The sequence below is a fragment of the Arvicanthis niloticus genome, chromosome 7 (assembly GCF_011762505.2).
Source record: "Arvicanthis niloticus isolate mArvNil1 chromosome 7, mArvNil1.pat.X, whole genome shotgun sequence".
Lineage (NCBI taxonomy): Eukaryota > Metazoa > Chordata > Mammalia > Rodentia > Muridae > Arvicanthis > Arvicanthis niloticus.
Window position 1 is genome coordinate 76,847,189 of NC_047664.1, and position 12,629 is coordinate 76,859,817.

Here is a 12,629-nt window from a genome sequence, read left to right on the forward strand (position 1 = left end):
ACAGGTCTTCCAAATCTTTCCATTCCCAGCGGTTAAGGCAGCAGACACAAATAAACATTTTGTCCATGGAGCAGATGGGTGAAAAACTTTAGGCCCACGGAGGCATTTCTCTGCTTTTCCACTCCAAGATGCAGAGTTTGTCCGAGAAGCTCCAGCCTAGAGTTGACAAAGCCTAGAATTCCCTCTCCAAGGCCTTTCCAGAGGTCAGCCCTGAATTTACACCGTGACCTCTATCCGGAGTATGCTAATGAATCTGATGCTACTAGCCCAGCGTGGTACTAAGATCCTTCAGATCTTGACTCCTGGGGGTCCCTCTGGGGACCCAGCCAAAAATTCAGCCTGTGCTTCAACTAAGATTTCTACACATTTTCGCAGCAGTAATCCTGCAAAGTTTACAGAAACTTGGGCTGGTGAGAACCTGACCTCTAGAGTTGGATTCCCCACGCGCCACATGGTGGAAGGAGAGAACTAATTCCCCCAAGCTGTCTTAGGCGTCCACCCACACGTCTTGGCTGGCATACTCCCACACCACTTAATAAATAGGTGTAACGTGTTTATTTAAGACTTGTACTGTAGCACGTGTTCGTGCATGCTGCTGCAGAACTTCAAGTTGGAGTTGCATCTAGGAATTAGTAGAGGCAGTAAGAGTCTAAATCGCAGCCTACTCGCCCCAGGTGAGCAGAAGCACAAACAGCTCCCGAGGACTTGCCAGGGGCGGGGCCGCGGGTCACGCCCAGGAGCCGCGTCACCGCCAAGCGCGCCGCCGAGGCGGGCGGGCGGGAGGGAGGGAGGGAGAGCGGCGCGGCGGCGCGCGTGCGTAGCCCGCTCCCCGGCCATGGCTGGCTGGGCGGGGGCCGAGCTCTCGGTCCTGGACCCGTTGCGTACCGTGTGGTTGGCGCTGGCCGCCGCCTTCCTGCTCGCGCTGCTGCTGCAGCTGACGCCCGCCAGGCTGCTGCCGAGCTGCGCGCTCTTCCAGGACCTCATCCGCTACGGGAAGACCAAGCAGTCCGGCTCGCGGCGCCCCGCCATCTGCAGGGCCTTCGACGTCCCCAAGAGGTAACCTCGGTGGCGGGGCGCGCCCGGCAGGGGGCAACAGAGGCGGCGCGGACACGTGAGCCAGGGGCTACCCGGAGCTGTCCCCGGAAGTGACCGAGCATCTCTGTATCGGCCCAGTCCCCAGAGAGCCACCCTAGCTTCTTTATCCCCAGTTTTCCGCGTCCCCTCCCCAGAACTCGAGGTCGTGGGAGTTCATGGAGAAAAGTTCTTCCTCGATTTCCCTAGTTCTTGGCCTGACCTGTCACAGTCAGGAAGGATGTCCAGAGAGTGCTCCCTTGGGGCTGTGCTGACATCCCTAACCTGCCTCTCCACAGGTGCACCATCCCATCCTGGAAGGTTCAGTTAACCAAGTTGTGAAATACTAAAATCTTCTGGGGTACATATAGACTCCACGGAGAATATGTGAGACCTGCTATATGACTTTCTCATTGTTTGCTCCATGTTAAATTCAGTATGTAGATGGAGAAGGCATCTTAACACAGTATTGTACATAGTAAAGCTGTGCCATTATCTGTGAAATCCATCATGCTCTTTCATTTACAACTGAATTTGAAGGATTGTGGTGCGTTCTGGTGGATTCATCTAGGTTGTTTTCTGTAGACCTGCAGATGGCAGGGGCACTATCAACTGGCCCCAGCTCTCTCTTGACTGTTGGAAGAGGTCTGTCAGGGGTTTAGTGTGAGAACAGAGATCTGCGTCATTGTGAAGAATGAATGGTAAAGAGATAAGGCCTGGAAGAACTCTTCCTTACAGGCTCAGTTTTAAGAAGATGAGCAGATCCTGCCATCCTCTTGTCATCGGGTATATTCCTTATGCTGTATAGCAATTTATTTTCTGACTTTTGAGAAAGGTCCTAGTATCCCTGGATTTCAAAGCACACTTAAAAGTCACTCCTACCCATTCTTTTGGTCTGGACTCCTCAGCTGTTACACTCAAGTCTGCCTTTATGTAACAGCCAAGGAAGAGCTGGGCCTTCCCTGTATTCATCCCTGTTACGCTTGGTACTCTGGGCTTCTTGTAATTCTTACAGGATTGTGAAATAGTTATTCTTTCCTTCCAGAACGTAGAGCAGAACCTCCCATGGTGTCCAGGTGCTCTGAGGTGATGGGGCTGTTGTTGTTTTTCCCTAAATTGAGTTTTTTTTTTTTTCTTCAGTAATGAAGTAGGTCCAACAAATCCAAGCCAATAAGGAAAGGCATTTTTAATTGAGACATAGATTTTAAAAAGAAAACGGGAATATTTGCATCAAGACATTATCTTTTGTAATTGCTGCCTCCCTCTTTCTATGGAAAGGGGGTAACAGGAGACAGATAAAGTCACCTTCCAGTGACAGGTTTTCCCTTCCCTCTGTTTCCAGCCTCCCATGACTCTGTGCTTAGCATATTCAGAATGGGAAAATAATACTAAAGTGAGTTAGAGAGTACTACCACAGTGGGGTTGCCTGTATGTCATGTGCTAATGACTTGAAAGCCTTTCTTCCCTTGATCCTCATGACAGACCTGTGAGAGACCTGTGACCTACAGCATTCTCATCCATGAGTGCACGAATTCAGGCTGGTTGTACCATTGAGTGTGGCGGCTAGCCCTTGCAGCCTGCCTGTCGGTGTGAGATGCCAAACTCTTGACCTCCAGGGCGCCTTGGCAAGCTCTTGTACCATGCAGACCTGAGTCATGCAGGAGGCACTTTGTAATATCTTGATTAATCCAGATTTTATACTATTTGGTAACCTTAGCTGATGTGCTTATGACTTAAAATATTTTGAATAGTTTCTCCTTGTGCAAAATGTAATGACATCGTCAGGAATGAGAATAAAAATTAAGTTAGTGACTTCAACGCTTACAAACAGGCAGCGTGGAACCCCGTTTCTGCACATATGGTAGTATTTAGGTCATTTCGTTGGTAATTATTTTCTCCTAAGGAAGCAAGAGTAAAACCTAAGTCAGTTCCTGGAATGTTGTTTTCTGTTCTCCAGCCTGGGACCCATTGTTTGTTTATTTGTTTGTTTGAGTTTTCAGATTGTGCGTCCCTCTCACTCGACCCATGGTAAAGCTCAGGTATAGTAGCTTCAGTGAGGCCTCCCGTACCTGCCTTACTTAAAATGATAATTGTGCAGTCACCAACAGCCCTTCTTCCTCCCTGCGTACTGCCTCAGCCCACAATAGTCATCCAAGTGGTTGTTGGTCAGAGGAGCACCCACCCCAAACCATATACAGTCAAAGATTGCCGTGTCCCTGCTCCCAGGACTTGGAAAACGGCACTTCTAGGAAGCAGGTTACGGAAGGAGGAAAACCGAGGAGTGAGTCTTAGCCCGGAAGGCAGTGAGGATTTGAGATCTGCATTTTGAGTCTTTATAAAGACAAGCAAGACATAGGACCTCCTGTAAAGACTAGAAAGTCTTTCCTGTATTAAGACATTCAGACAGCAGAACAAAATGTGAGACGAAAAAAAAAAAACAATGGTGTGTATTTAAACCAAAATTGCCACGGGAGAAGTAGCGCCGTGTGTGAGGCACAACTCAGCAATTGGTTCGAAACAGCTGATTCACCTGCCTGTAGGTTTCACACAAACCGGCCGTGTGTGATGCGGGGCTAGGAAAAGAATTTCAGGCAAGCCTCTTCTGCAGGCAAGGGGGAGCAACAGCATGCTACAAACACCAGCCATTCTGGCTGCATCTAGAGCCAGCCGCTGCTACCTCTGTGCCCTTGAATAAAGAACCCTTGGTTTTCAATGTGCCACGTGAAGAGAGCAAACTATGGAATTGTGAAGATGAAATTTTATAATCATGCCTCTCCCCCTAGTTCTCAGGCTACGTCCTTCGTGTCACAACTAAACAGTCTCTATGTCACCAGCAGATGGCTGTTTTATGTGTGTCTCATTAATTTTTGTTTAGGGATGTTTTGCCTGCATATGTGTCTGGGCACCATGTACATGCCTGGTGCCCCTGGAGGTGAGCATAGAGAGTCCTACCTCTTGGGACTAGATGGGTTTAATGTGAGCCACCATGTGGTGCTAGGAATTGAGCCTTGGTGTTTTGGGAGAGCAGCAAGTGCTCTTAACTGCTGCTCAGCCATCTCCCCAGCCCATCTCAAACTATTCAGATGGATATGTGGAAATTTTGGAAAAAACTGAATAATGATTTTCTTTAAAAAAAAAATGCTTTATTTTGGTAAGCCTAGATGGATTCCCCAGTGCAAAAGCCAGCATCCTTACAGGGCTCTGTGTCCTCTGTCCTCTCTTCGGGGTATGGTACACAGCCACAAGGGAGCCACAGATGCAGCAGGAACCCCAGTCAGGGCCTTTGTAGCCTTTTCCCCTGCTAGGAAAGTGTGCAAGGTGCCCACTTAATGGTGTGCACTCTAAATCCATCCATTTTCCTGCAAGATCTTAACTTCATATGGAATGTTTACACTTAGGATGTTTGCTACTAAGTAAGTGAAGTCACAGCCTCACAAAGAAATAAACCAAATATTCTCTCATATGCAGACTCTAGTCAATGATCCGTGTGCATGCAAACACATGTACATGTGGCTACATGATAACATGAAGAAAGGAGAAGAAAAAAGGCTAAATATAAGGGGGGGAGGACTGAATATAGGACAGCAGTTATAGAGGAGGGTACAGAACTGTTTTTCTAATTCTAATTCTGCCATGAATTTTTTTTGGGGGGGGGTGGTAGCAGATAAGTGCATAAAATATATTAGACACTGAAAGTGTAAGATCTCACACACAACTCACAGCTCCATTTGGAATGCCCACTCTAACTGGATAGAAGGGTATTCAGTTGTATAGACCTTAGGTCTAGCTAATTTGGGTGTGTCGTGTTTTTATCTATTTGCAAGTTTGGGTTTTTTAAAGATCTATGTATTTTATTTTTATGAGTAAATTGTAGCTGTCCTCAGACACCAGAAGATGGCACCAGATCCCATTCCAGATGGTTGTGAGTCACCATGTGGTTGCTGGGAATTGAACTCAGGACCTCTGGAAGAGCAGTCAGAGCTCTTAACCGCTGAGCCGTCTCTCTAGCCCCCTTAAGGTTTTGGTTTTTGTTTTTTTTTAATAATAAAGTTTATTTAAAAACCTTTTTAATGGAAGCATGCAAGGATTGCATAGTCTATGCAGATGACCCTTCTAGAAAAGCCACCAAATCCAGAATAACATCCTGCTACTTTGGTCCCTTAGCAGACGTTACAATAGACGCCTAAAACATTACCAACTCCACTAAAAGAGTCTTCCATTAAGACATAGGCCAGGTCTGTGTACATCCTTCAAGTTCAGGTTCCTAGAGATTGGCCTAACACACTTTAAGTTGGACCTAAATATTTATGAGAGAAAAAAAAATAGATCAAGCACCCAGCCCTTCCCTCTCCCCCAAACCCGCAAAGCATACAGTTAAAAGTGTTCTTGACCTTCTGCTATGGCCAGAGTGTCCAGCCTGCACTCATGCTAAGTTCCAGACAGTATGTGTTAAGGATGACCTGGAACACAGCTGACGCTAGGAGCTATGGTGGCAAAAAGCTGCAATGCACAGACTTTTGAGAAAAGGAGACCTCTCTTCAGCTGGTTTCGGAACAGTTGGGCAGATAATTCTGGTGGGATTTATCAGCTGCAGCTGGGAGCACAGGATGATGGATTTGATCAGAATTTGTCAAACTGGGTTTCTGGGCATGAGGGTAGGCTAGAGCTATGACTTCTTTTACAAGCATATGCTGGCCCATGTGAAAAGACTTCTGAGCCTATGTTTAATTCTCTTTGGCTCCAGGTCATCTTTGATTGTCTCAAGCCAAAGTGAAAAGAATAAAAGGAGTTTATTATTGGTGCATGAAAGACGGGGTGGGGGGGTGGGGGGGTGTCACATGATCACCTGAATTGATTAGAATAGAGGACAAATCCAAGTTAAGCATCTCTACCTCAAAAATATGAAATGCTTCAACATCTGAAACTCTCGCACGTGGACACAGTGCCCCATGTAGAAAAATTCCACACCAACTTCGTGATGGTCAAACAGCAGATACGTTAAACAGTAACATTCATATAAGGTCACCTTTAGCATATCAGGTATATAAGTATTTGTCATATAAGTACATTCTGTGTGTAGACTTGGGTCTCGCCCTTCAAGTTCTCTGTCAGTGTATATGCAAAAATTCTAGGTGTTTCAAAGAGGTGATACTCCAGCTGTGGTAGGAAAGGCACAGGAGAGTGGCCCTCAGAAGAACCGGTGAGGGAGCTGGGGAGGTAGCTTGGGCATGAACCCCAGTGGTCCTGGTGGCATGTTAAGTGATTTTGTTTTATCAAATCATCTTTTACATTAAACTAGCTTAGCATCACTAATTTCATTTTATTGGTTTTGTGCCTTTATGTTTCTTTGCTTTGTAAATAATTCATTGCAAAATAGGTTCATGGTCTTAGTCGTTGGAGAAATAGAAGCCTAAGGAGTTGCCACCTGGCATCATTGTTGCAACTTTTTTCATATTATAAAAGATTAATTTGGAAGTTTGAGGGGAAAAAAAAAAATGGATCAGGTAGTAAAGTGCCTGCCACGTAAGCACGAGGAGCTGAGTTCCATCCCTAGCGCACACAAAAAGCCGCACATAGTACATGCACCTGTAATCCCAGTGCAGGGGAAGATGGGAATTACTGACCAGCTAGTTTAGCTGAAGTTGTACACAGTTACACACACACACACACATATAAATGATAATAATTTTTTAAATTTTTAAAAAGGTATATGAGACTGCAAAGATGGTTTAGCAGTTAAGAGCATTCACTGCCATTTCAGAGGACCAGGTTCAATTACTGCGATCCAGTTTGGGATCTAACAGACTTTCACAGATCTCACTGGTGTTAGCATGATCGAGTTCTTATGAGCAGGGAGCTTCAGCTCCTTGTGAGAATTCGGGGACCATTCTTGTTACCCAGAGATAGAGATTGTTAAGTGATTCCCCCTTCTACTCCAGTTTAATGGGTCTCGTGATTTGGAAGTACCTTTTGGACTATTCCCACCTGTGGAATTCAGGCTATGTACTGTGTTCTGGGGTGTGGGTGGAGGGAGCCGGTCCTGGGACTTGTGGAGCTTGTAGCTGGCGGCTGCCTAACTCTTCCTCCCTTTGCAGGTACTTTTCTCACTTCTACATCATCTCAGTGTTGTGGAATGGCTCTCTGCTCTGGTTCCTTTCTCAATCTCTGTTCCTGGGAGCACCTTTTCCAAACTGGCTTTACGCTTTGCTCAGAACTCTTGGAGCCACGCAGTTCCAAGGTAATTTGGCTCCCTAGCCCGTTCTTGGTTCCTGTCCGTGTCCTCTCTAGTCCAGTCCCTCTGCAGGTCTGGTAAGCGGAGGGCAGACGGTTCGTTGGTTCCCAGTCCTCAGTGGCCAAGCCCAGGGTCAGGCTCTAGTCTGCTGTCTCAGAAACCTGTGCTGAATGCAGGATTGGCTGTTCTCCTTCTGATATTATGAGTGTGTGATAATCTTATGAAGATGGCCTCACACACGCTGGGGAAGCTTTGGAAAAACCTCAAGTTTGCATGGACAGCTTTATCATTTATACTGCCGCAGTCAGAGTCATGCTTTAGGGCTCACAGAAATTTGACCTTAAAAATTACTTCTTGGTAAACTTTTAGAAAGGCTTGGGGACTGCAGAGATGGATCAGTAGGTAAAGGCATTCCCACCAGCCATGATGATCCAAGGTCCATCTGCAGGACCCACATTGTGGAAAGAGGAAACCGACTCCTACAAGTTGTCCTTTGACCTACACCACACACACACACACACACACACACACACACACCACATGCTCTCAAGAGAGTAAATAAATTAGTTAATTAAAAAAGAACAATGTTATATTGTGAGTCTTCAGCTAAACAATGAAACTGAGTAGCAGTGATAAAGGGGCTTTGTAAAAAGGGTTAGGGGTCCTAATGCATGTGTCCCCTTGATGCTTACTGTGTTTATGCATGTATCCCTTGTTGCTTACCGTGTTTATGCATGTGTCCCTTTGATGCTTACCGTGTTTATGCATGTGTCCCCTTCCTTTGATGCTTACTGTGTTTATGCATGTGTCCCCTTGATGCTTACTGTGTTTATGCATGTGTCCCCTTGATGCTTACTGTGTTTATGCATGTGTACCCCTTTGTTGCCTACCTTGTTTATGTATTTAGAAGATTAGATTTGAGGGGTTTTTATTATTTGTTTTAACATATTCATAAAGAATTGAAAACTGGGTTTTAATTTATTTAAAATATAAAGAATGAAGTGAATCTATACTGATAGATGTTAGAATGGAGTCCTTAACCTTGGGGTAGGGTCATACTTAGAAAGAAACACTAGGGGTTGCTGGTCAGGTTATACACACACACACACACACACGAATGAATGCACGCACTATCGCTGTCTTCAGACACACCAGAAGAGGGCATCAGATCTCATGGTTATGAGCCACCATGTAGTTTCTGGGAATTGAACTCAGGACCTCTGGAAGAGCAGTCAGTGGTCTTAATCGCTGAGCCAGTTCTTAACCTAGGTGCCAGTAATATCTGGGAATAAAAATTCACAAGTTGTGTCCTTGTGGTGTGTGTCTGTGTTACTCTTTTAAAAGAGGGACTAGAGTTTATGATATTTTAAAAATGAACTTTTGCTCACATGTCAAAGAACTTAATGATGGGTGTGCAGGAAGATGGATCGTGGAACCCACTATCTCTCCAAACATGTCATTTCTCTTTTGCTTTTCCTTTGACAGCCCAGGGGATGGAGTCTAAGGCTTCTCGGATGCTAGGCAAGTGCTTCACTATTCAACTCCTTTTTTTTTTTTAAGTCCAGAAAGGAATATTCACCTGTTTGATGCCTGCCTCTGTCTCTACCTTGATGGGTGGGTGTGGCCCAGGGGGCCCACCAGATAGGACTGATCCAACATCAACATGGGCCTCTCCCTGACCATCTGCATTCAGGAATCGATACAGGAACTAGAGACCCATGGACCCTGAGTCCTGAGCACCTCGACCCTTCATGGTGATGCCCATGTGCCCTGGAAGGTTTTTGAATGAGGGAGTCAGAGACAGTGTTGTCCCCCTTCCCAACACACTGCCATTAATTTACCACATGACTCGTTCATCCTGTGTCCTCATACTTTGAAAGAGGAACCGTTAGTTCAAATGGTCTCTGTAGCCCTTTGACTCTGGCCTTAGGTTGCACAGTGGGTAAACACAACCCTTGACTTAATCCTGGAGGAGAGACTGAGACTGAGTATGCCCCCTTCTCTCCCGCATTGCAGCAGGTGAGCTGGCTCTGTCTGCCTTCTTGGTGTTGGTGTTCCTCTGGGTCCACAGCCTTCGGAGACTCTTCGAGTGCTTCTACGTCAGTGTCTTCTCTAACGCAGCCATTCACGTTGTACAGTATTGTTTTGGGCTTGTCTACTATGTCCTCGTTGGCCTGACCGTACTGAGCCAAGTGCCCATGGATGACAAGAATGGTAAGTGGCCCTTGCGATATAGGTTCCAAAGTCATCAAGTCAACAAGTAGATACTTTAACTGTGACAGCTAAAAGCTAGGAACGCTAGCATCAGCAGTGGAGCCTTCTGGGACAATAGAAAGTACAGGTTGTTCCTGGGGCTATTTTAGGATAATGAAGTTAAGCTGTGTGGGGAGGAGGTAGCCTGATCTCTGAACAACAGGTAGGAGACTCCAAAGAAAGAGCCACCAAAGGAAGTGGCCTCCCCAGAGCCCAGTTGTCAGGGAGGTGCGTGGGTGAGAGAGAGAAGTCACTATATGGGATTAAACCACAGAATGTGAGACTAAGGTGCTTGAGGTGAGTAGCTCTGATTTGAAGAAAGAATGCAAACTGTTCCCTTGCCATTAATTCTTGGGATGGCTGCCCTCCTAACAAAGCACTTCTTCATGTGGGGCAGCCTGAGGGAAGAGGAAGACTGAGTGTGTGCTAAGTGAAGACTGCCTTAAGGTTTCCAAGGGCTCTCCAGCCAGGAAGAGGGAAGCAGGGGTGTGGGTGTGAGAAGGAGTGGAGTCGGTTGGTGTTTTATATGCCACTCTGTAGCCCTGGCTAACAGGACAATCCCTGTGCCCATAGTGTATTTTCTGGAAAAGAATCTACTGATGCAGGCTCGGTGGTTCCACATCCTAGGAATGATAATGTTCTTCTGGTCATCTGCCCATCAGTATAAGTGCCACGTCATTCTCAGCAATCTCAGGAGAAATAAAAAAGGTGAGGTGTCTTCTGGGGCCTCTCAAATGGCCTCTCACCCACTGAGGCTGGCTTTCTCTGTCCCTTCCTTCCTTCCCTCGTCGATATCAAATACTCACTTTTGACAAACACCGTCCAAATCATGATCGTCTGCTTGGTAAAATGAGGTGGCAGATCTCCCTGACAGACCTAGCTCTGACAATTTGTGACTCTGTCCTGTTCCCACCTCTGGGGACAGCACCGCATACATGTATTTGATGGGATGTGGAAAACTCCTATTAGTATGAAGTTGTATGACTCCCAGCTGAGGAAAAGAAACTTGGCTTCTGAGTTAGCCTGGGATGACTCATTATGGGCACAGTTTGAATTATTTGTGTTTTATAGAAATGGAGGCACGGTGAGATTCAGCAGTTTACGTGAAGTTACACAGTGATCAACTGGCAGAGTCAGGATTTGAACTCATGCCTCCTGACTCTGGCATCTCAGCCCTTGTGTGCTTATGAGAACTGATGGGAAACCCAAGCAGAAGGTTTTTTACATTTTTTTATTTTTTTTATTTTTTTTATTTTTTTTTTTTTGGTTTGGGTTTTTCTTGGTTGGTTGGTTGGTTGGTTGGTTGGTTGGTTTTTGTTTTTCTAATTGCTGTTGTTGTTTTGAGATGGGGTCACTCTAGTATAGCCCTGGCTGTCCTAGAACTCACTAGGTAGACCAGGCTAACCTCTCATTCACAGAGATCCTTCTACTTGTACCTCCCAAGTGCTGGAATTAAAGCCATGCAACACTCATGCCTGGTTAAAATTGCTGGACAGCGAGGATTGACAGGATTCCATACTCAGTAGAGTTTCTGTCAGCGGTTTCAGAAATGGAGCGGTAACAAGCCGCCTCCCTTCTGTTTCAGGTGTGGTCATCCACTGCCAGCACAGGATCCCCTTTGGAGACTGGTTTGAGTATGTGTCGTCGGCTAACTACCTGGCAGAGCTGATGATCTATGTCTCCATGGCTGTCACCTTTGGGCTCCACAACTTAACCTGGTGGCTGGTGGTGACGTATGTCTTCTTCAGCCAAGCCTTGTCCGCATTCTTCAACCACAAGTTCTACAGAAGCACATTCGTCTCCTACCCAAAGCATAGGAAAGCTTTCCTCCCATTTTTGTTTTAGAGCAGGCTTTATGGTGAAGAACGCAAGCCAGGTGACAGATGCTATCCCTAGAGGCACTGAAACAGACTGAAGTACACTTTCTGCAAGAATATTTGACAGTCCCTGTTCTACTTCAGCGCCAAATAGTGTTCACCAAGTGAGGCGTTGTTCCTGGTGGAGAAGACATCCCGGCAGATCAGGATCCGCTTTCTGCCAAGCTTTACAACTACCTGATGACAAATAAACGGTGTCTCCAAGCTGCTCTATTGCCATGCTAACCAGGAGTATAAACAGCGCTGCATGGACACATGCATTCTCTCTCTCTCTCTCTCTCTCTCTCTCTCTCTCTCTCTCTCTCTCTCTCTGTGGGAACAGTGAACTGCACTGAGTGCTGTGAGACATCATAGGTTTTTAATAAATGTCACATGCCAATAAAAACAGGAAGCTCTGAAAATAACATAAATGTACAGTATCAGACCTGTGGTTCCAGGGAGAAGGGGGTTTGTTGGGGTTAGTTAGCATTCTTCATTTTCTCATTGATATCTCTAGTTATATCCCCACTCCCTCACTTGCCCTGCAACCAACCTGTTAACAAGTTTGGAAACCTCTTTGATGGAATCCTCTTTTTGACATTTGTATTGAAAACATCGAGAAATAAAATATTTTTATATGTATGCATACACATGTGCCCTGGACTGGGTAACATGGAAGGAAGCAGTCTCTCTCTAGCCTTACAGTGTTTACATATGCCTGGCTCTGTTTCAACTATGGAGAAAAATCAAAGGATAACTAGGAATAAAGCTGCACCTTAGATAGCTTATGTTAAAGGAAATGCCCAGTTGGGTCAATGGGAAGCAGAGGCATGGGGTGAAAGACTGAAGCAAGAAAGAAAATACTGTTGTCCTGGCAACAGGAAAATCTCCACATTCCTACAATGGAAAGTTTTCTGGGCTGGGATATAGTTGGATAGTCTAAATTCAGCTCCCAGCACTAACAGAAAAAACTTGAGCCTACTGTTTACTAGCTGAGGTACTTGGAGTTTTTGTTGTTGTTGTTTTGTTTCTTTGGTTTTGGTTTTGGTTTTTTTTTTTTTTTTTTTTTTTTTTTTTTTTTTTTTTTTTTTTGGATTGCTTGTTCATTTGTTTTGTCTTCTTTTCTTGAGTCAGGGTCTCATGTAGCCCAGGCTACCTTGAAATCATTATGTATCAGAGGGTGATCTTGCACTTTTGACCCTCCTGGCTCAATCTCC

General features: G+C 45.6%; 1 protein-coding gene across 2 annotated transcripts; it reads left to right on the plus strand.

The window, feature by feature from the left end:
• The first annotated feature begins 791 nt into the window (after positions 1-791).
• Positions 792-12,060, plus strand: Srd5a3 (steroid 5 alpha-reductase 3). 2 transcript variants are annotated; one of them, XM_034509527.2, is made up of 6 exons: positions 792-1,056; positions 7,167-7,309; positions 8,789-8,824; positions 9,320-9,517; positions 10,130-10,264; positions 11,142-12,060. In XM_034509527.2, the coding sequence occupies exons 1-6, from the start codon at positions 836-838 to the stop codon at positions 11,399-11,401; spliced, it is 993 nt and encodes a 330-aa protein (XP_034365418.1). In that variant the 5' UTR covers positions 792-835; the 3' UTR covers positions 11,402-12,060. The 2 variants fall into 2 exon arrangements, with proteins under 2 accessions (XP_034365418.1, XP_076794779.1); XM_076938664.1 differs by having other exon boundaries at positions 795-1,056; positions 9,323-9,517.
• Positions 12,061-12,629: the final 569 nt, after the last annotated feature.